General features: G+C 52.7%; 1 protein-coding gene across 5 annotated transcripts in view; it reads right to left on the bottom strand.

Annotated features, from left to right (window-relative positions):
• Positions 1-13,372, bottom strand: part of LOC137453888 (dedicator of cytokinesis protein 11-like) — a 126,504-nt gene that overhangs the window by 69,838 nt on the left and 43,294 nt on the right. For all 5 annotated transcript variants that reach the window (XM_068163565.1, XM_068163568.1, XM_068163566.1 and 2 more), the window contains exons 8-16: positions 12,008-12,185; positions 11,011-11,090; positions 9,914-9,997; positions 7,908-8,048; positions 5,111-5,314; positions 4,386-4,508; positions 3,115-3,197; positions 451-573; positions 208-284 (exon numbers count right to left, since the gene is read on the bottom strand). In XM_068163565.1, coding sequence (XP_068019666.1) covers positions 208-284; positions 451-573; positions 3,115-3,197; positions 4,386-4,508; positions 5,111-5,314; positions 7,908-8,048; positions 9,914-9,997; positions 11,011-11,090; positions 12,008-12,185 — 1,093 coding nt within the window. The remainder of the gene's footprint in view (positions 1-207; positions 285-450; positions 574-3,114; positions 3,198-4,385; positions 4,509-5,110; positions 5,315-7,907; positions 8,049-9,913; positions 9,998-11,010; positions 11,091-12,007; positions 12,186-13,372) is intronic.

Below are 13,372 nucleotides of genomic sequence, written 5' to 3'. Positions count from 1 at the left end.
AGGCAGATGCAGCCCTCAGGTAAACCTCTGCACTTGGACCACACCTCTCCACAGAATCCACCAGAAGGCCTGCCAGAGCAGTGGCTGTGCTGAGTTACTCATTTCTCACTGCAGCCCAGACTCTTGCTAATGACCCAGCAGAACACCCCACAGAAGCAGGAACTCCTGAGGCTGGAGCCATCCAGGTTTCAGACCCCAGATCCTTACTTGTGAAGTCCAGAGGGATGTCTTTGATGATGACATTTAACTGGGCTGGAATGACCTGCAGCTTTGTCTTCTCTGGTCTGCATTAGGGAGAGAGAAAGAAGATCATGAACCCTGAGAGCTCAGGTGCAGAACACATCAGCAGCACTTTCTGTCACTGTTTCAGAAGCTGTCATCTCATGCTTGCACTCAGCTGCTAAAGAATGTGTTTTAAACTGCCTGCTCAGCACCATCTCCTGCACTTACTTCTTGTACTCTGCTAAAAGCTTCAGCATGTCTTCATTTGAGATTTTGCTGCTGTCTTGCTTGTACAGGGGTGAGAACTTCCCTTCAGCATCAAGAGTGCCCTGGGAGTCTTTGAAAACTGGCCTGCAGGAGAGAACAGACACTTCTTGGTGTTGGGAAACAGGCAGACACTGAGGGCTGGGACACACTGGGCTGAAGGGCAGCTTATCAGGGGAGAGGTTCACTGGCCTGTGATTGCTCTGAACACCACCAGATTGCTCTCCCAGCTTCATGTGGTGCTCAGACCCCACACAGACCACAACCCACAGTGTCATTAAAACTGCATGGAACATCACCCATTCCATACATGGATAGAGCCACAGGTTGGAACAGACCTTAAAGCTCATCCAGCTCCAGCCCCCTGCCATGGGCAGGGACCCCTCCCACCAGCACAGGCTGCTCAAGGCCTCATCCAGCCTGGCCTTCAACACCTCCAGGCAGGAGGCAGCCACAGCCTCCCTGGGCAACCTGTGCCAGAGTTTCCCCAGCCTCACTCTCAACAGTTTCTTCTTCATCTCCACTCTCAATCTCTCCTCTCCCAGCTCAAAGCCATTGTTCCTCAGCCTGGCACCCCCAGCCCTTGTCACAAGTCCCTCCCCAGCTCTCCTGGACCCTTTCAGGTCCTGGCAGGCTGCTCTGAGGTCTCCCTGGGGCTGCACAGCCCCAACTCCATCAGCCTGCCCCACAGGGGAGGTTCTGCAGCCCTCTAATCATCTTGGTGGCCTCTTCTGGAGCCTCTCCAGCAGCTCCAGGTCCTTCTCATGCTGGGGGCCCAGAGCTGGAGGCAGTGCTGCAGGTGGGCTCTGAGCAGAGCAGAGCAGAGGGGCAGAATCCCCTCCCTGTGCTGCTGCTCTCCCTGCTCTGGCTGCAGCTCAGCACTCAGCTGGCTCTGGGCTGCCAGGGACCATTGCTGGCTCCTGGGGACTTTGTCACCACCTGACACCTCCAAGACCTTTCCTGCCTCTCCAGCCAGGTGAGCAGGACACACTCAGCCCAGTTCCAAGCCTGGACCATAATGATGAACACCCTTCAATCCTCCCACAAACACCAAGTGACAAAATGTCTTCCTGTGATACTGTGATACATGGGGTCAGAGCATGGAAATCCTCCTAGGAAAGGAGCGTGGAATGAAGAGCAGCCTCAGGACAGATGTCATCAGGAGGCTGGACTCTGCCCTGGATGAATGCTGCATCATTGCCCTTGAATACAAAGGCAAGATCATGAAAGCATCTGTCCTGCCTTTCTGTGCCAACACCTTCCTCTGAAAGCCACAGGGAACCTGTCCCAGGGACACAGAGCAATGCAGCTCTCCACAGCAGGGCCACTCAGCTGCTTCATCTCTAAGTGCAGCAGGGACAAATGTGAAGGCAAAGTCAAGGTCCATACAGAGCCTGCCGTGAGGCTGAGGCACTGTGCAGGCCGTTTGCTGGCTGCCAGGAGGGAGCTGCAGCCCAGAGACACCATCCTGAAGCTGAGCAGCCAGTGCCACAGGACAACTCAGCTCAAGAGCACACATTGCAAGCTGTATACCACCAAATCCCAGCCAGCTGGGAAAGTCATCTGGTGCTCCCATGTCACTAGGGCCACGATCAGGGGGTTGGAGCTACGGGGACAGGCTGAGAGAGCTGGGGGTGTTCAGCCTGGAGAAGAGAAGGTTCCAGGGAGACTTAATAGCAGCCTGCCAGTACCTGAAGGGAGCTACAAGAAGGATGGAGAGAGACTGCAAAGGCCTGCAGGGACAGGACGAAGGGCAAGGGCTTCAAACTAGAGCAGAGTAGATTTAGATTGGATGTTAAGTGCAAGTTCTGCACCATGAGGGCGCTGGAACACTGCAACAGGTTGTCCAGGGAGGTGGTTGAGGCCTCATCCCTAGAGATATTCAAGGTCAGGCTCAACAGAGCTCTGGGCAACCTGATCTTATTTACTGCAGAGGAGGCTGGACTAGATGACCTTTGGTGGTATCTTCCAACCCAGACCATTCTGTGATTTTACTATCCCTTTTGTCAGCAGCAAAGAGCAGTTTAGCAAGAGGAGGCAGTGGCAGGGGGATGACTTTGCCTTCAGGTCTTCCTCTGACCTGAGGAAGGGGAAGGGAAAGGCAAGGGAAGCAGCACTGCTGCACATCAGCAGTCCCAGGCAAAGCTCATGGGGTGAATGGTATTGCTATCTCCAGTCATTCCCAAGAACTTTAATTAAAGCAGAGTCCAAGATGGGAGATAAACCCCAGCTGACCACCAGTGCCAGGCCAGGAGGTCCTCCACACTCCTCCTGCCCCTGGCAAGGGCTGGTGCCAGGAGGGGATGTCTGCACCGACTCCCACAGCAGCACGGAACGGTGCAGTTCATCCCAGGAAGGTTCTGCCCTGACAGCAGGAGCTACAGGTCAGCAGGAAGGTTGCTGCCTTCCCAGCACCATTTACTTTTTGTACTGTTTTGTTTCTAATTCTAGATAGAACCCTTCAGGCCAGCCCCCATTCTGGTTGGGAAGCAGAGCCAGATTCTGCCCTTGGCTGCAGCTTCCCTGACTCCAGTCACTTGGCCCTTTTCCTGCTCAGCCAGATCACATCCCAGAGAACTCACAGCAGCAGCTCCCACCGTGGCCAAGGCTCAGCCTGAGGTGACTAACCTGGCAGCCCAGCCAAAGGGCATCCTGTACTGTCCCAGACGGCTGCACACCTGCTTGGCCACCTTATGGACCTTCTGGGCGGTCTGGAAAACACAAGAGAGGTCAGGCGTGTGCCATGGCTTCCACACTGCCCTGGGAGAGGAGCAAAAGGGCTCCAGGGAGAAGAGCCTCTCCCTGCTCCACAGTGCACAGGTGCCCAGACACACAGCATGTCAGTTGTGGAAGCAGCTGTCAGACATTCCTGGCTGTCACATTTATTAGTTGTGCAGAGTAGCAGCAGATACCTCTGTGGGCACAGTCATCTCAGAACTCCTCTGACTGCCTCACATTCTCAGGGTATTAGTAGTTTATTGTTCAAAGAGCAGCAGTTTCTTTTCCAAACAGAGACTGTAGTTGGCTCTATCAGGGGGGTGGACTAAATGATCTCTAGAGGTCCCTTCCAACCCCCACCATTCTGTGATTCTGTGTGGCTTATCCCAAAGAGGGCTGAGGAAGTGCCATCATCTACCCTGTGTTCTGTACATTGATATTGCAGAGACTGGCTGCAGCAAGGCAGCATCAGCTCCACCAGGGCAGCACCAGCTCCAGCTGGGATGCAGAGATCGATGCTGGCAGCACCAGGCCCTCCCTGGCCATTCTTTGCATCAGTTCCCTCACAGGTTCATGCCATTCTGCACAGAGTATGACAGAGGCAGGGTGAGCAGAATAAAGGGTAAGGCCCAGGGTCTGCTCCTGCTAGAACACTGCTGTTCCCAGTGGGAGTGAGGCAGGACCAGTTCAGGACACAGTGTGCAGCACCATGCAGCAGTGCAGCCTAGTCCTCTGGGGATGATGTGTCAGTGGGTTTTTTGCTGCCAGCTCAGGCTTTGGCTTGGTGAAGTGCAGTGGGGAAAGGTCCCCCTGCCCCAGCTGCCTGGCTCTTCCTAAAAATCCTCTGCCTCTTTGCAGGGGAAAGAACCCAATCTCCCAGGGCAGCTCAGCTGAAGACTGGGGACAGAGCAAGTAGCAGAGAGGATGAATCACAAAATGGTAGGGGTTGGAAGGGACCTCCAGAGATCATTGAGTCCAACTCCCCTGTCAGAACAAGACCACCTAGGGCAGGCCACAAAGGAATGCATCCAGGTGGGTCTTGAAAGTCTCCAGAGAAGGAGACCTAGATAAGACCAGCATCTGCCAGAAAGAAGCTAAAGAGCAGCAAGCCCACCCCATGTTTCAGAGCAGCAGGGGCAGACAGCATTGCCCAGCAGGTGCCCTCCCAGGCCACGCAGTACCTTGCTGGGGTCGGAGTTTTTCATGTAGGGCTCTGCGCAGTGTGCAATGCTGCCCTGCAGCACCTTCTCCACACGGGCCACCAGGAAGATCTCCACATGTGGGTCAGTCACAGAGAAAACCCCCTGCAGCAGACAGACAGGACGCTGTCAGGAAGCAGCACACCTTACCTGCACTGCTGGCTTTGGCCCCAGCCATCTCGCTGCTCCTCTCTACAACCCACACAGACTTCACTTTGCTACAGAGGGGTCATGAGGGCTTACAAGGCTTGAGCATTGTCAAGTCTTAGAGTCACAACCATAGAGCTGTTTGGGTTAGAAAAGGTCTCTGAGATCATTCAGTCCAACCATCAACCCAACCCCACCATGGCCACCAAACTATGGCCCCAAGTGCCATGGCCACGGCGTTGTGGAACACCTCCAGGGATGGGGACTCCACCACCTCCCTGGGCAGCCTGTGCCCTGACCACTCTTGCAGTAAAGGAATTTTTCCTAATCTGCAACCTCACCCTCCCCTGGCACAGTTTCAGGCCAAATTGTCTCGAGCAACTCTACCTCATACTTTGCCCATCACTGCCAGTGAGTCCAAAGTGTCAATGGCTTAACACTGACCAAATCCCAGCTCAGGGGAAAAGCTGTCTTCTGCTTCTCCATGCAGCAGATCACCCCACACCACTGCTGAGCAGCCCCAGCCCAGAGGCTGAGTGAGGGGAAAGCCAGGTCCTCACCCGTTTGATATAGTGCAGGTGGGACTCAGGAACCCCATGGAGAAGGCTCTCTGTTGCAGGATGTCCCTTGGTGCCCTCGCTCCCGGCGGTCTCCAGCAGCATCTCACGGACAGGTGGAGAGTTCAGGTCCACGTGGAAGTCAGCTGAAATCTTGCAGTTGTTTTTCAGGTCAAATAATGCCAAGCTTAGGAAAAAGGGCTCAACCTGGGAAGTGGATTGAACAGATCAGTCAAAGAACCTGTGTGGTATGGGCTGAAGAGCATCAATGTGCACTGAGTTCCCTGCCTGCTTTACCTTCTGCACCTGTTTGTCCCTTTAGGCTTTCCACACCAGTGTTTCACAGAATCCTCACAGACTATCCATGTTTGTTTATCTGCTTTAGAGATACAGAACACACAACCTTTTTTCCTGTATCTTCTTGCATTTTGGTCTAATTAGTTTCACAGAATCACTGAACCTTAGGCATTGTGAGGGGCCTCTGAAGATCATCCAGTCCAAGCACCCTGCCAGAGTAGGGTCACCTGGGGCAGACCACACAGGAACACATCCAGGTGGGGTTTGAAAGTCTCCAGAGACTCCACCACCTGCTCCAGGGCTCTGCCACCCTCAAAGTCAAGAAGTTCCTTCTCAGGTTTATACAGAAATTGCTATGCTCAAGTTTTTTCACATTGCCTCCTGTCCTGTCCCAGGGCACCACTGAGCAGAGCCTGGCCCCAACTCCCTGACCCCCAGCCCTCAGCTATCTGTAAGCATTGATCAGATCCCCCTCAGCCTCCTCTTGCCCAGGCTAAGCAGCCCCAGCTCTCTCAGCCTCTCCTCAGCTGAGAGCTGTTGCAGTGCCCTCAGCAGCTCCCTGGCCCTGTGCTGGACTCTCTCCTGGAGCTCTTTGTCCTTCTGCAGCTGGGGAGCCCAGAACAGGACACAGCACCAGTACACAGAAGAGGGGGAGGAGAGCCTCCCTCAACCTGCTGGCAATTTGAACAGAGCTACTTTAAAGCCATCAATGAAATATAAAGAATGAACTCCACAGGGGGCTTTATATAACTGATAAACCATCAAGTCAGGCAGAAAAGATGCCCCTAGCCCACCAGAGCTGCTTATCCTTTGCAATGAGAAACAAATCACCCTAGGAGTGCTTAAGTTCATATGCTACAAGATCACTTCACTGACTTGTCCAAAGGCAATCGGCTCTGGATGGCCCAACACCCAAAATATTCCAAGGTGGCATGGAGCCAAGGTATCTGTCCCAGCCAGGAAAGCTCACACACAAGGCAGCCACTGCTGAGAATCTGCACATGCCCACCTGCCACCTTGCTTGTAGCTATTGATCTTGACAGCACCAGGCTAAGTGTCAACAATTCCAAGATCCTAGCACGAGTGTGTCCATGTGAAGATCCAAGTGAAGGCCTCAAGATAAGGCTGCAGCATGCCCAAGGTGTTACAGCACAACTTGGAGGCATTACAGCAACACTAAAAATGTGCTGGTGAGGGCTGACTCTGGGGCTGATTAAGGATGAATATGAGAAGGGCCTCTGCTATCAGACACACATTTATCTGCTGGCAGTTCCCAAGCACAACCAGCCTGGTGTGCTGGCTGTGAGCTGTCAGCATGAAACCACCACACAAAACAAAAGCCCCTGCAGTTCCAAGAGGTGTCAGACAAGGCACCAGCAGCAGAGATGCCAGTGCCACTGCCTCCCCTGAGATGCTGTCTCCTGCTCTGGCACCCTTGCATAAAGAGTTGGCTCCAGTCAGAGCAAATGCAGGACATGATAACAGGGATTATCTTTTGGGGAGAAAGTTTGGAGGAGCCTGGTCTGTTGAGTCTGGCAGAAGAGAGACTGAGCAGAGATGTAAGAGATGCAGACATCAGAGGCTCAGAAGAGACAGGGAAGAGCTCATTAGGCTAAGGCACGATGTTGGCATAGTGACAAATGCCTGCGCTAAAGTGAAGCTGGGAGTCAGGGGAAGGCTCCAGAAGAGGGGACTCCCTTAGCACTAGGGGAAATGAAACAAAACACAGGAGTGACTGCTATGGAGATGGAGCTCAATCATTTACCAACAGCACTTTCACAGGGACCCAGAACGTGGCAGACAGGCTCCCTGTTCCCTGTGCCTCTGAACTGCTGGTTTCCCAGCAGCCCCAGTTACTGGCAGGCTGAGGCATGTCAGGACAGACTCTGTCCCCAGACACACTTTCAGAACAGCAAAATACCAAGGCAGACAAATCCTGCAATGACCCTGGCCCAGAAGCCACTCCCTGCCTCAGTCCTGTTGGAGCTCAAGGCAAAATATCACAGAATCATAGAATGACCTGGGCTGGAAAGGACCACCAAAGGTCATCCAGTCTAACCCCCCTGCAGTAAGCAGGGACATCCTCAACTAGATCAGGCTGCTCAAAGCTTTGTTGAGCCTGAGCTTGGACATCTTCAGGGATAGAGCCTCAGACACCTCCCTGAGCAACCTGTGCCAGTGTTCCAGCAGCCTAACATCCAGTCAAGGCTCATCCAGTCCCAATCCCCCTGCCATGGGCAGGGACACCTCACACCACAGCAAGTTGCTCACAGCCACATCCAGCCTGGCTGCAAACACCTCCAGGCAGGAGGCTTCCACCACCTCCCTGGGCAGCCTGTGCCAGGCTCTCACCACCCTCATGGGGAACAACTTCCTGACATCCAATCTCAATCTGTCCATTTCTATTTTTTTCCCATTCCCCCCACCATATTAATCTGCCCAGGATTCTTCTTGCCAGTGAGGGGAAAGAAGACAAAGCAGGACACATCTGAGCTCCCCTTACGTTGGTAGGTCCTGCGTCCGACCTGTCGCTGAGCTGAGCAAGGAGGTTGAGGGAGAAGTCCTGGCAGCACACCAGGAAGCGCCTGCTGCTCTTCTCCTCAAATGGCTTCACGTCTGGCTCAAGCCCTGAGAAGTCCAGCCTCTGGGGAGCAAACAAATAAATCTGTGCTCACTAAAGAGGAAAAGAAGCCCCTGTTAAAGGATCACATTACAGCCAATACTCTCTTTATCGATTGAGCTTATAGTGAAGCAGTAGGAAATGGGAGGAGACATTCACAAATGGGTGCCAGGTGGTGACGTGACACAAATGTATTCAACACATGCATTCATGGGGATGCAGCAGTTTTCAGTGGTCTGGTTTGGAAAGCACAGAAAAATTAAACCTCAGTATGATTTCAGTTCCTTCCTGCTTTGCTGTAACCCTGGGGATCCTCCCAAACACCATTTAGAGCTTGGGGGAGAAAGCGGAACAGACGCCAGAGCTAGAAAAGTATCTTCCACTTTGAAGATTGGATTAGCCTAAGAGATGGTCCCTGTGCCTGAAATGGAGAGCAGGCACATGCTGCTGGGATCAGGAACAACATCTCCCTGTGGAAGGCATACCCAGATGCACAGCAACAGCCAGTGCAGGTAGAAAGAACAAAGACTGCCTGCAGGCTGGCTGGGAAATCCAACCAGTCTTGATTCCAATCACCTCCTTCCGAACCCAGAACACCCACGCCTGCTCTGTGCCTCAGCATCTGCCCTTCTCAGAGAGCAGATATATCACAGAATATAGAATTTGTTTGGTTGCAGAAGAGCTCTAAGATCATCCAGCCCAACCATCAACCCAACATCACCGTGGCCATTAAACCATGGCCCTAAGTGCCATGGCCACAGGGTTCTGGAACACCTCCAGGGATGGGGACTCCACCACCTCCCTGGGCAGCCTCTGCCAGTCCCTGACCACTCTGGCACCAAAGACGTTTTTCCTCCTCTCCAACCTAACCCTCCTCTGGTGCAACTTGACATCATTTCCTCTCATTCTATCACCTATTCCTAGGGAGAAGAACCCAACCCCCACCTCACTGCAACCTCCTTTCACAGGGAGCTGAAGAAAGCCAAGAGGTCTCCCCTCTATATGTGACCAAAATACCATCAGCCAGATAAAGACCCTCAGTCTTCCCCACACCATCACACTGGGCACTAAAGCCCAGAGCCAGGAAACACCTCTGAACACCAGCATTGACCATCTGGCACAGTCCTGCTTGCACTTCCCTCTGAAACCCTGCAGAAACCTGCATGCCATCTCAGCTAAACAGGCTGCAACTCTTGATGTGATCCTGGGAAACTTTTCCCATTGTTTCCTCTGCTTGCTTTGAAAGTGGACAGCCCGTTGCAGGTGTATGCTCCTGCTCCAGTTAGCTCAGCAGCAGGCACAGGAGCATGCACACACACACCAGCACTGACTGGGGCTGAGATTTCCAATGCCCACTGTTACAGCAGATCCAACTGACCCACTGCAGAGTGAAGAGTCCTGGGTGGGGAGGGAGGGCAGTGAATTCAGCCTCATCATTTGGTGAGGGGAAAATAAAAGGCCTCTTAGATGCTCCCCATTGAATAATGTTTCCATTTTCATTATCTGACTAGGATATAGGCAAATTCTCAGAGCTTCTCATTAAAAAAACCATAGATAGCTTTCTGGGTGTTTATATTCTTCCTGTTGAAGATCTTAAAGCAGTGCCAGGAGAAAAGCTCATTTCTACACTAGACCTTTTAAAGACTAATTACATTTCCTTGCCAAACCAGAATGTTCTTTTCTATAGGTGTGAACAAGCCAAAACTTGCCAGAAAGGGAAGCAGAGGCTGTGAACTAACTTGGAAGGGCTCTCAAAAAGTGCGTTAAGGATTGCAGCTCCTTTCACTGAAATCCCACACCTGGACCAGGGAGGGAACAGGGTAGGCACCACACCAAGGGAGCTCTTACAGAGAGCAAAACCTCACATTTGCAAGCATGGGGATTTTTACCTGGACTTCTGGGTCAAAGGAGAAGAGGTTTTGTCTGCCATCATTTCTGCTCAGCTTGTTCAGCTGATCTGTTTCTCTTCCATACTACGACAAAGGAAAGCAGTGGTGTGAGTGCCTGGCCACACAGAGGCAAACTCTGCTTAGCTGGAGAGAATGGAAGCAAAACAAAACAAGTGTTTTCCAGGTTCCCTTTGTGATATGTGAAATGATGCAGCCTCAAACCACGGAGCTCCTCCATCCATGAGACAGGCAGATGAGGTAAGAGACTTGATGCCTGCCCAGCTTCGCCAGAGCTGCAGAAACAGAATGGGGGAAAATCTCTTCCAAGGACAGGGTGGAGAGAGCCAGCTATGGTCACAGAACCACAGAATGAGGGGGTTGGAAGGGAGCTCCTGATGTCATCCAGTCCAAACCCCTACTAAAGCAGGGTCACCCACAGCAGGTTGCACAGGATCACAATGTCCAGGTGGGTTTTGAACGTCTCCAGAGAAAGAGACTCCACAACCTCTCTGGGCAGCCTGCTCCTGGGCTCCAGCACCCTCACACCAAAGAAGTTTGTCCACATGTTCAGAAGGAACCTCTTGGGTTCCAGCTTGTGCCAGCTGCCCCTTATCCTATCACTGGGCACTACTGAGAAGAGCCCAGCTCCATCCTCTTGACCCCCACCCTTTAGAGATCAGATCCCCTCTCAATCTGCTCTTCTCCAGGCTGAACAGCCCCAGGTCTTTCAGCCTCTCCCCATAAGAGAGGATCTGCAGTCTCTTCACAATCCTCTATGTGACTCTCTCCAGTAGTTTTGTGCTTCTCTTGAACTGAGGAGCCCAGAACTGAACACAATACTCCAGATGTGGCCTCACCAGTGCAGAACAGAGGGAGAGGAGAACCTCCCTTGACCTGCTTGCCACACTTCTCACTACACCCCAGGAGATCATTGGTCTTCTTGTCCACACGGCCAAATTGCTGACTCATGGTGAACTTGCTGTCCACTAGCACTGCCAGGCCCTTCTCCACAGAGCTGCTTGCCAGCAGGCCAACCCCTCAGCTGGGGACTGTTCTTCCCCAGGGTGCTGGGAGCAGGTTCTCTGCAAGCACAATACCTTCATCAGCTCTGGGTGCATGCTCCTCTCCAGGCTCTCCAGGATGTTCTCTGATTTTCCCTGCATGCTTGATTCATCATCTGCAAGGACACAAAAACCAGATGTCCAAAACAACTGCAGGAGCACCACTCTGCCAGGAAGCATCCTGCAGCATTTGCTTACAGTAGCACAGAAACAGCCTGGGGAGACTTTTCCACTCCAGCGGAAGCCCTTTTCCACTCACACCTGCTACCAGGGTGTACTACAGCCTGCCAGGTCTCCCCAAAGCACAACCCCAACAAGAAGCCAATTTTCCAGGAGTCTTGAAGCTTTGCCACAGATTTCCCACCCAGAGGAAGAGTCACATTTCCCTCCACTCTTACTCTTCAGACCATTGTCTACAATCCCCTAGAGTCTTTTGCACAAGATGGAGTGCTGGCCACCATTCTGGCCAGCAAGAGATGCCTGCACACTGCAACTGGGGCAGGGGGCAGGAAGGTCTTGCTCTGGTGTGGTGGGTTGAAGTTTCCACCCAACATAAAATTGCCAGACCAGCTGCAAGCAAATGAAGCTGTATTTACAAGCAAAACTACAATCTAGACTGTGGAATGCAATGAATATGTACAAGATATACAACAGTTACAAGTTATAAACAACACAAAACCCCCTCCTGGACAAAACTAGGGGGCTATCAACAGCTTCCTCATCTCCTCCACCTTACCCCGCACATGGGACAAAAGAAAGAAGAGCAGAGAGTTGCTATTAGTACTTAACCACAACAAAGAACACAGCCAAGGTCAGCAAAGCACCAGCCAGAGCAAATAAGCCAGAAAGAAAAGAGAAAATTAGTTTCCAAACCCAAGCTTGTGTTGGTTTCCAGACCCCTGAGATTACTGAGGCCTGACCACTATTGCTGTTTGTACCCAGTGATGATTTATTTACATCCTACCAGCTTTCGCTCAGGAGCCGTGGAAAACTGTCTAGGTACGGCCTACAACTGCCCCAGTGGGGAGCTGACCTTGCACAGATTCCACAGCCTCCTTCTTCTCTTGTGCCAGAGTCTCAGCGTTGCTCTGGATGATCTTCCTGAGAGTCAGCAGCCACTCCTCCATCTCCTGCTCGGTCTCAGCAGCCAGGTAGTGACTGTACTTGTCAATGGTCTTCAGCTCGAAGGCGTAGCGGCGCATCTTGGGGCACTGAATAGAGCACAGCACAAAGAGCTGGGGACATTTCCCTCCGCAGCCCAGCACAGTACCTGCCACGGGGCTCCTCTCTGGGAAAGCACAGAGTCATAGAACCATCACAGAACCACCCTTGCCCTTGTAGCAGCTGCTCCTTCGCTCAGAGCACACAGCATGCATCTACATCATCTGTCCTGAATCCACCCAAGATCATAAAATGAGCTGGGCAGGAAGGGACCTCCAGAGCTCATCCAGTCCAACCCCAGGCACTCAGCAGGGACATCCTTCATTGGATCAGGTTGCTCAGAGCCCTCTTCAGCCTCACCTGGAATATCTCCAGGGATGGAGCCTCAACCACCCCCTTGGGCAACCCGTTCCAGTGCTCAACCACCCTCTCTTTAAAGAATAGAATAGAATAGAATAGAATAAACCAGGTTGGAAGAGACCTTCAAGATCATCACATCCAACCTATCATCCAACACCACCTAATCAACTAACCCATGTAACCAAGCACCCAGTCAAGTCTCCTCCTGAACACCTCCAGTGATGCTGACTCCACCACCTCCCCAGGCAGCACATTCCATAGCGCAATCACTCTCTCTGTGTAAAACTTCCTCCTGACCTCCAGCCTGAACTTCCCCTGGTGCAGCCTGAGACTGTGTCCTCTTGTTCTGGTACTGGGGGCCTGGGAGAAGAGACCAACCTCTGCCTGTTTACAACCCCCCTTCAGGTAGTTGTAGAGAGCAATAAGGTCACCCCTGAGCCTCCTCCTCTCCAGGCTAAGCAACCCCAGCTCCCTCAGCCTCTCCTCACAGGGCTGTGTTCCAAGCCCCTCACTAACTTTGTTGCCCTTCTCTGGACTCGTTCCAGCAACTCAACCTCCTTCCTAAACTGAGGGGCCCAGAACTGTACACAGTACTCAGGGTGTGGCCTAACCAGTGCAGTGTACAGGGGCAGAATGACCTCCCTGCTCCTGCTGGCCACACTGTTCTTAATGCAGGCCAGGATGCCATTGGCCCTCCTGGCCCCCTGGGCACACTGCAGCCTACCATCAACCAGCACCCCCAGGTCCCTCTCTGCCTGGCTGCTCTCAGCCACTCTGACCCCAGCCTGTAGCACTGCATGGGGTTGCTGTGGCCAATGTGTAGAACCTGGCACTTGGATGTGTTCAATCTCCTGCCCTTGGACTCTGCCCATCTCTC

This window comes from Melanerpes formicivorus, unplaced genomic scaffold, assembly GCF_026170545.1.
Source record: "Melanerpes formicivorus ecotype bairdi unplaced genomic scaffold, bMelFor1.0.p_v2 SCAF_73, whole genome shotgun sequence".
Lineage (NCBI taxonomy): Eukaryota > Metazoa > Chordata > Aves > Piciformes > Picidae > Melanerpes > Melanerpes formicivorus.
This window is presented reverse-complemented; position numbering and strand designations above follow the sequence as displayed.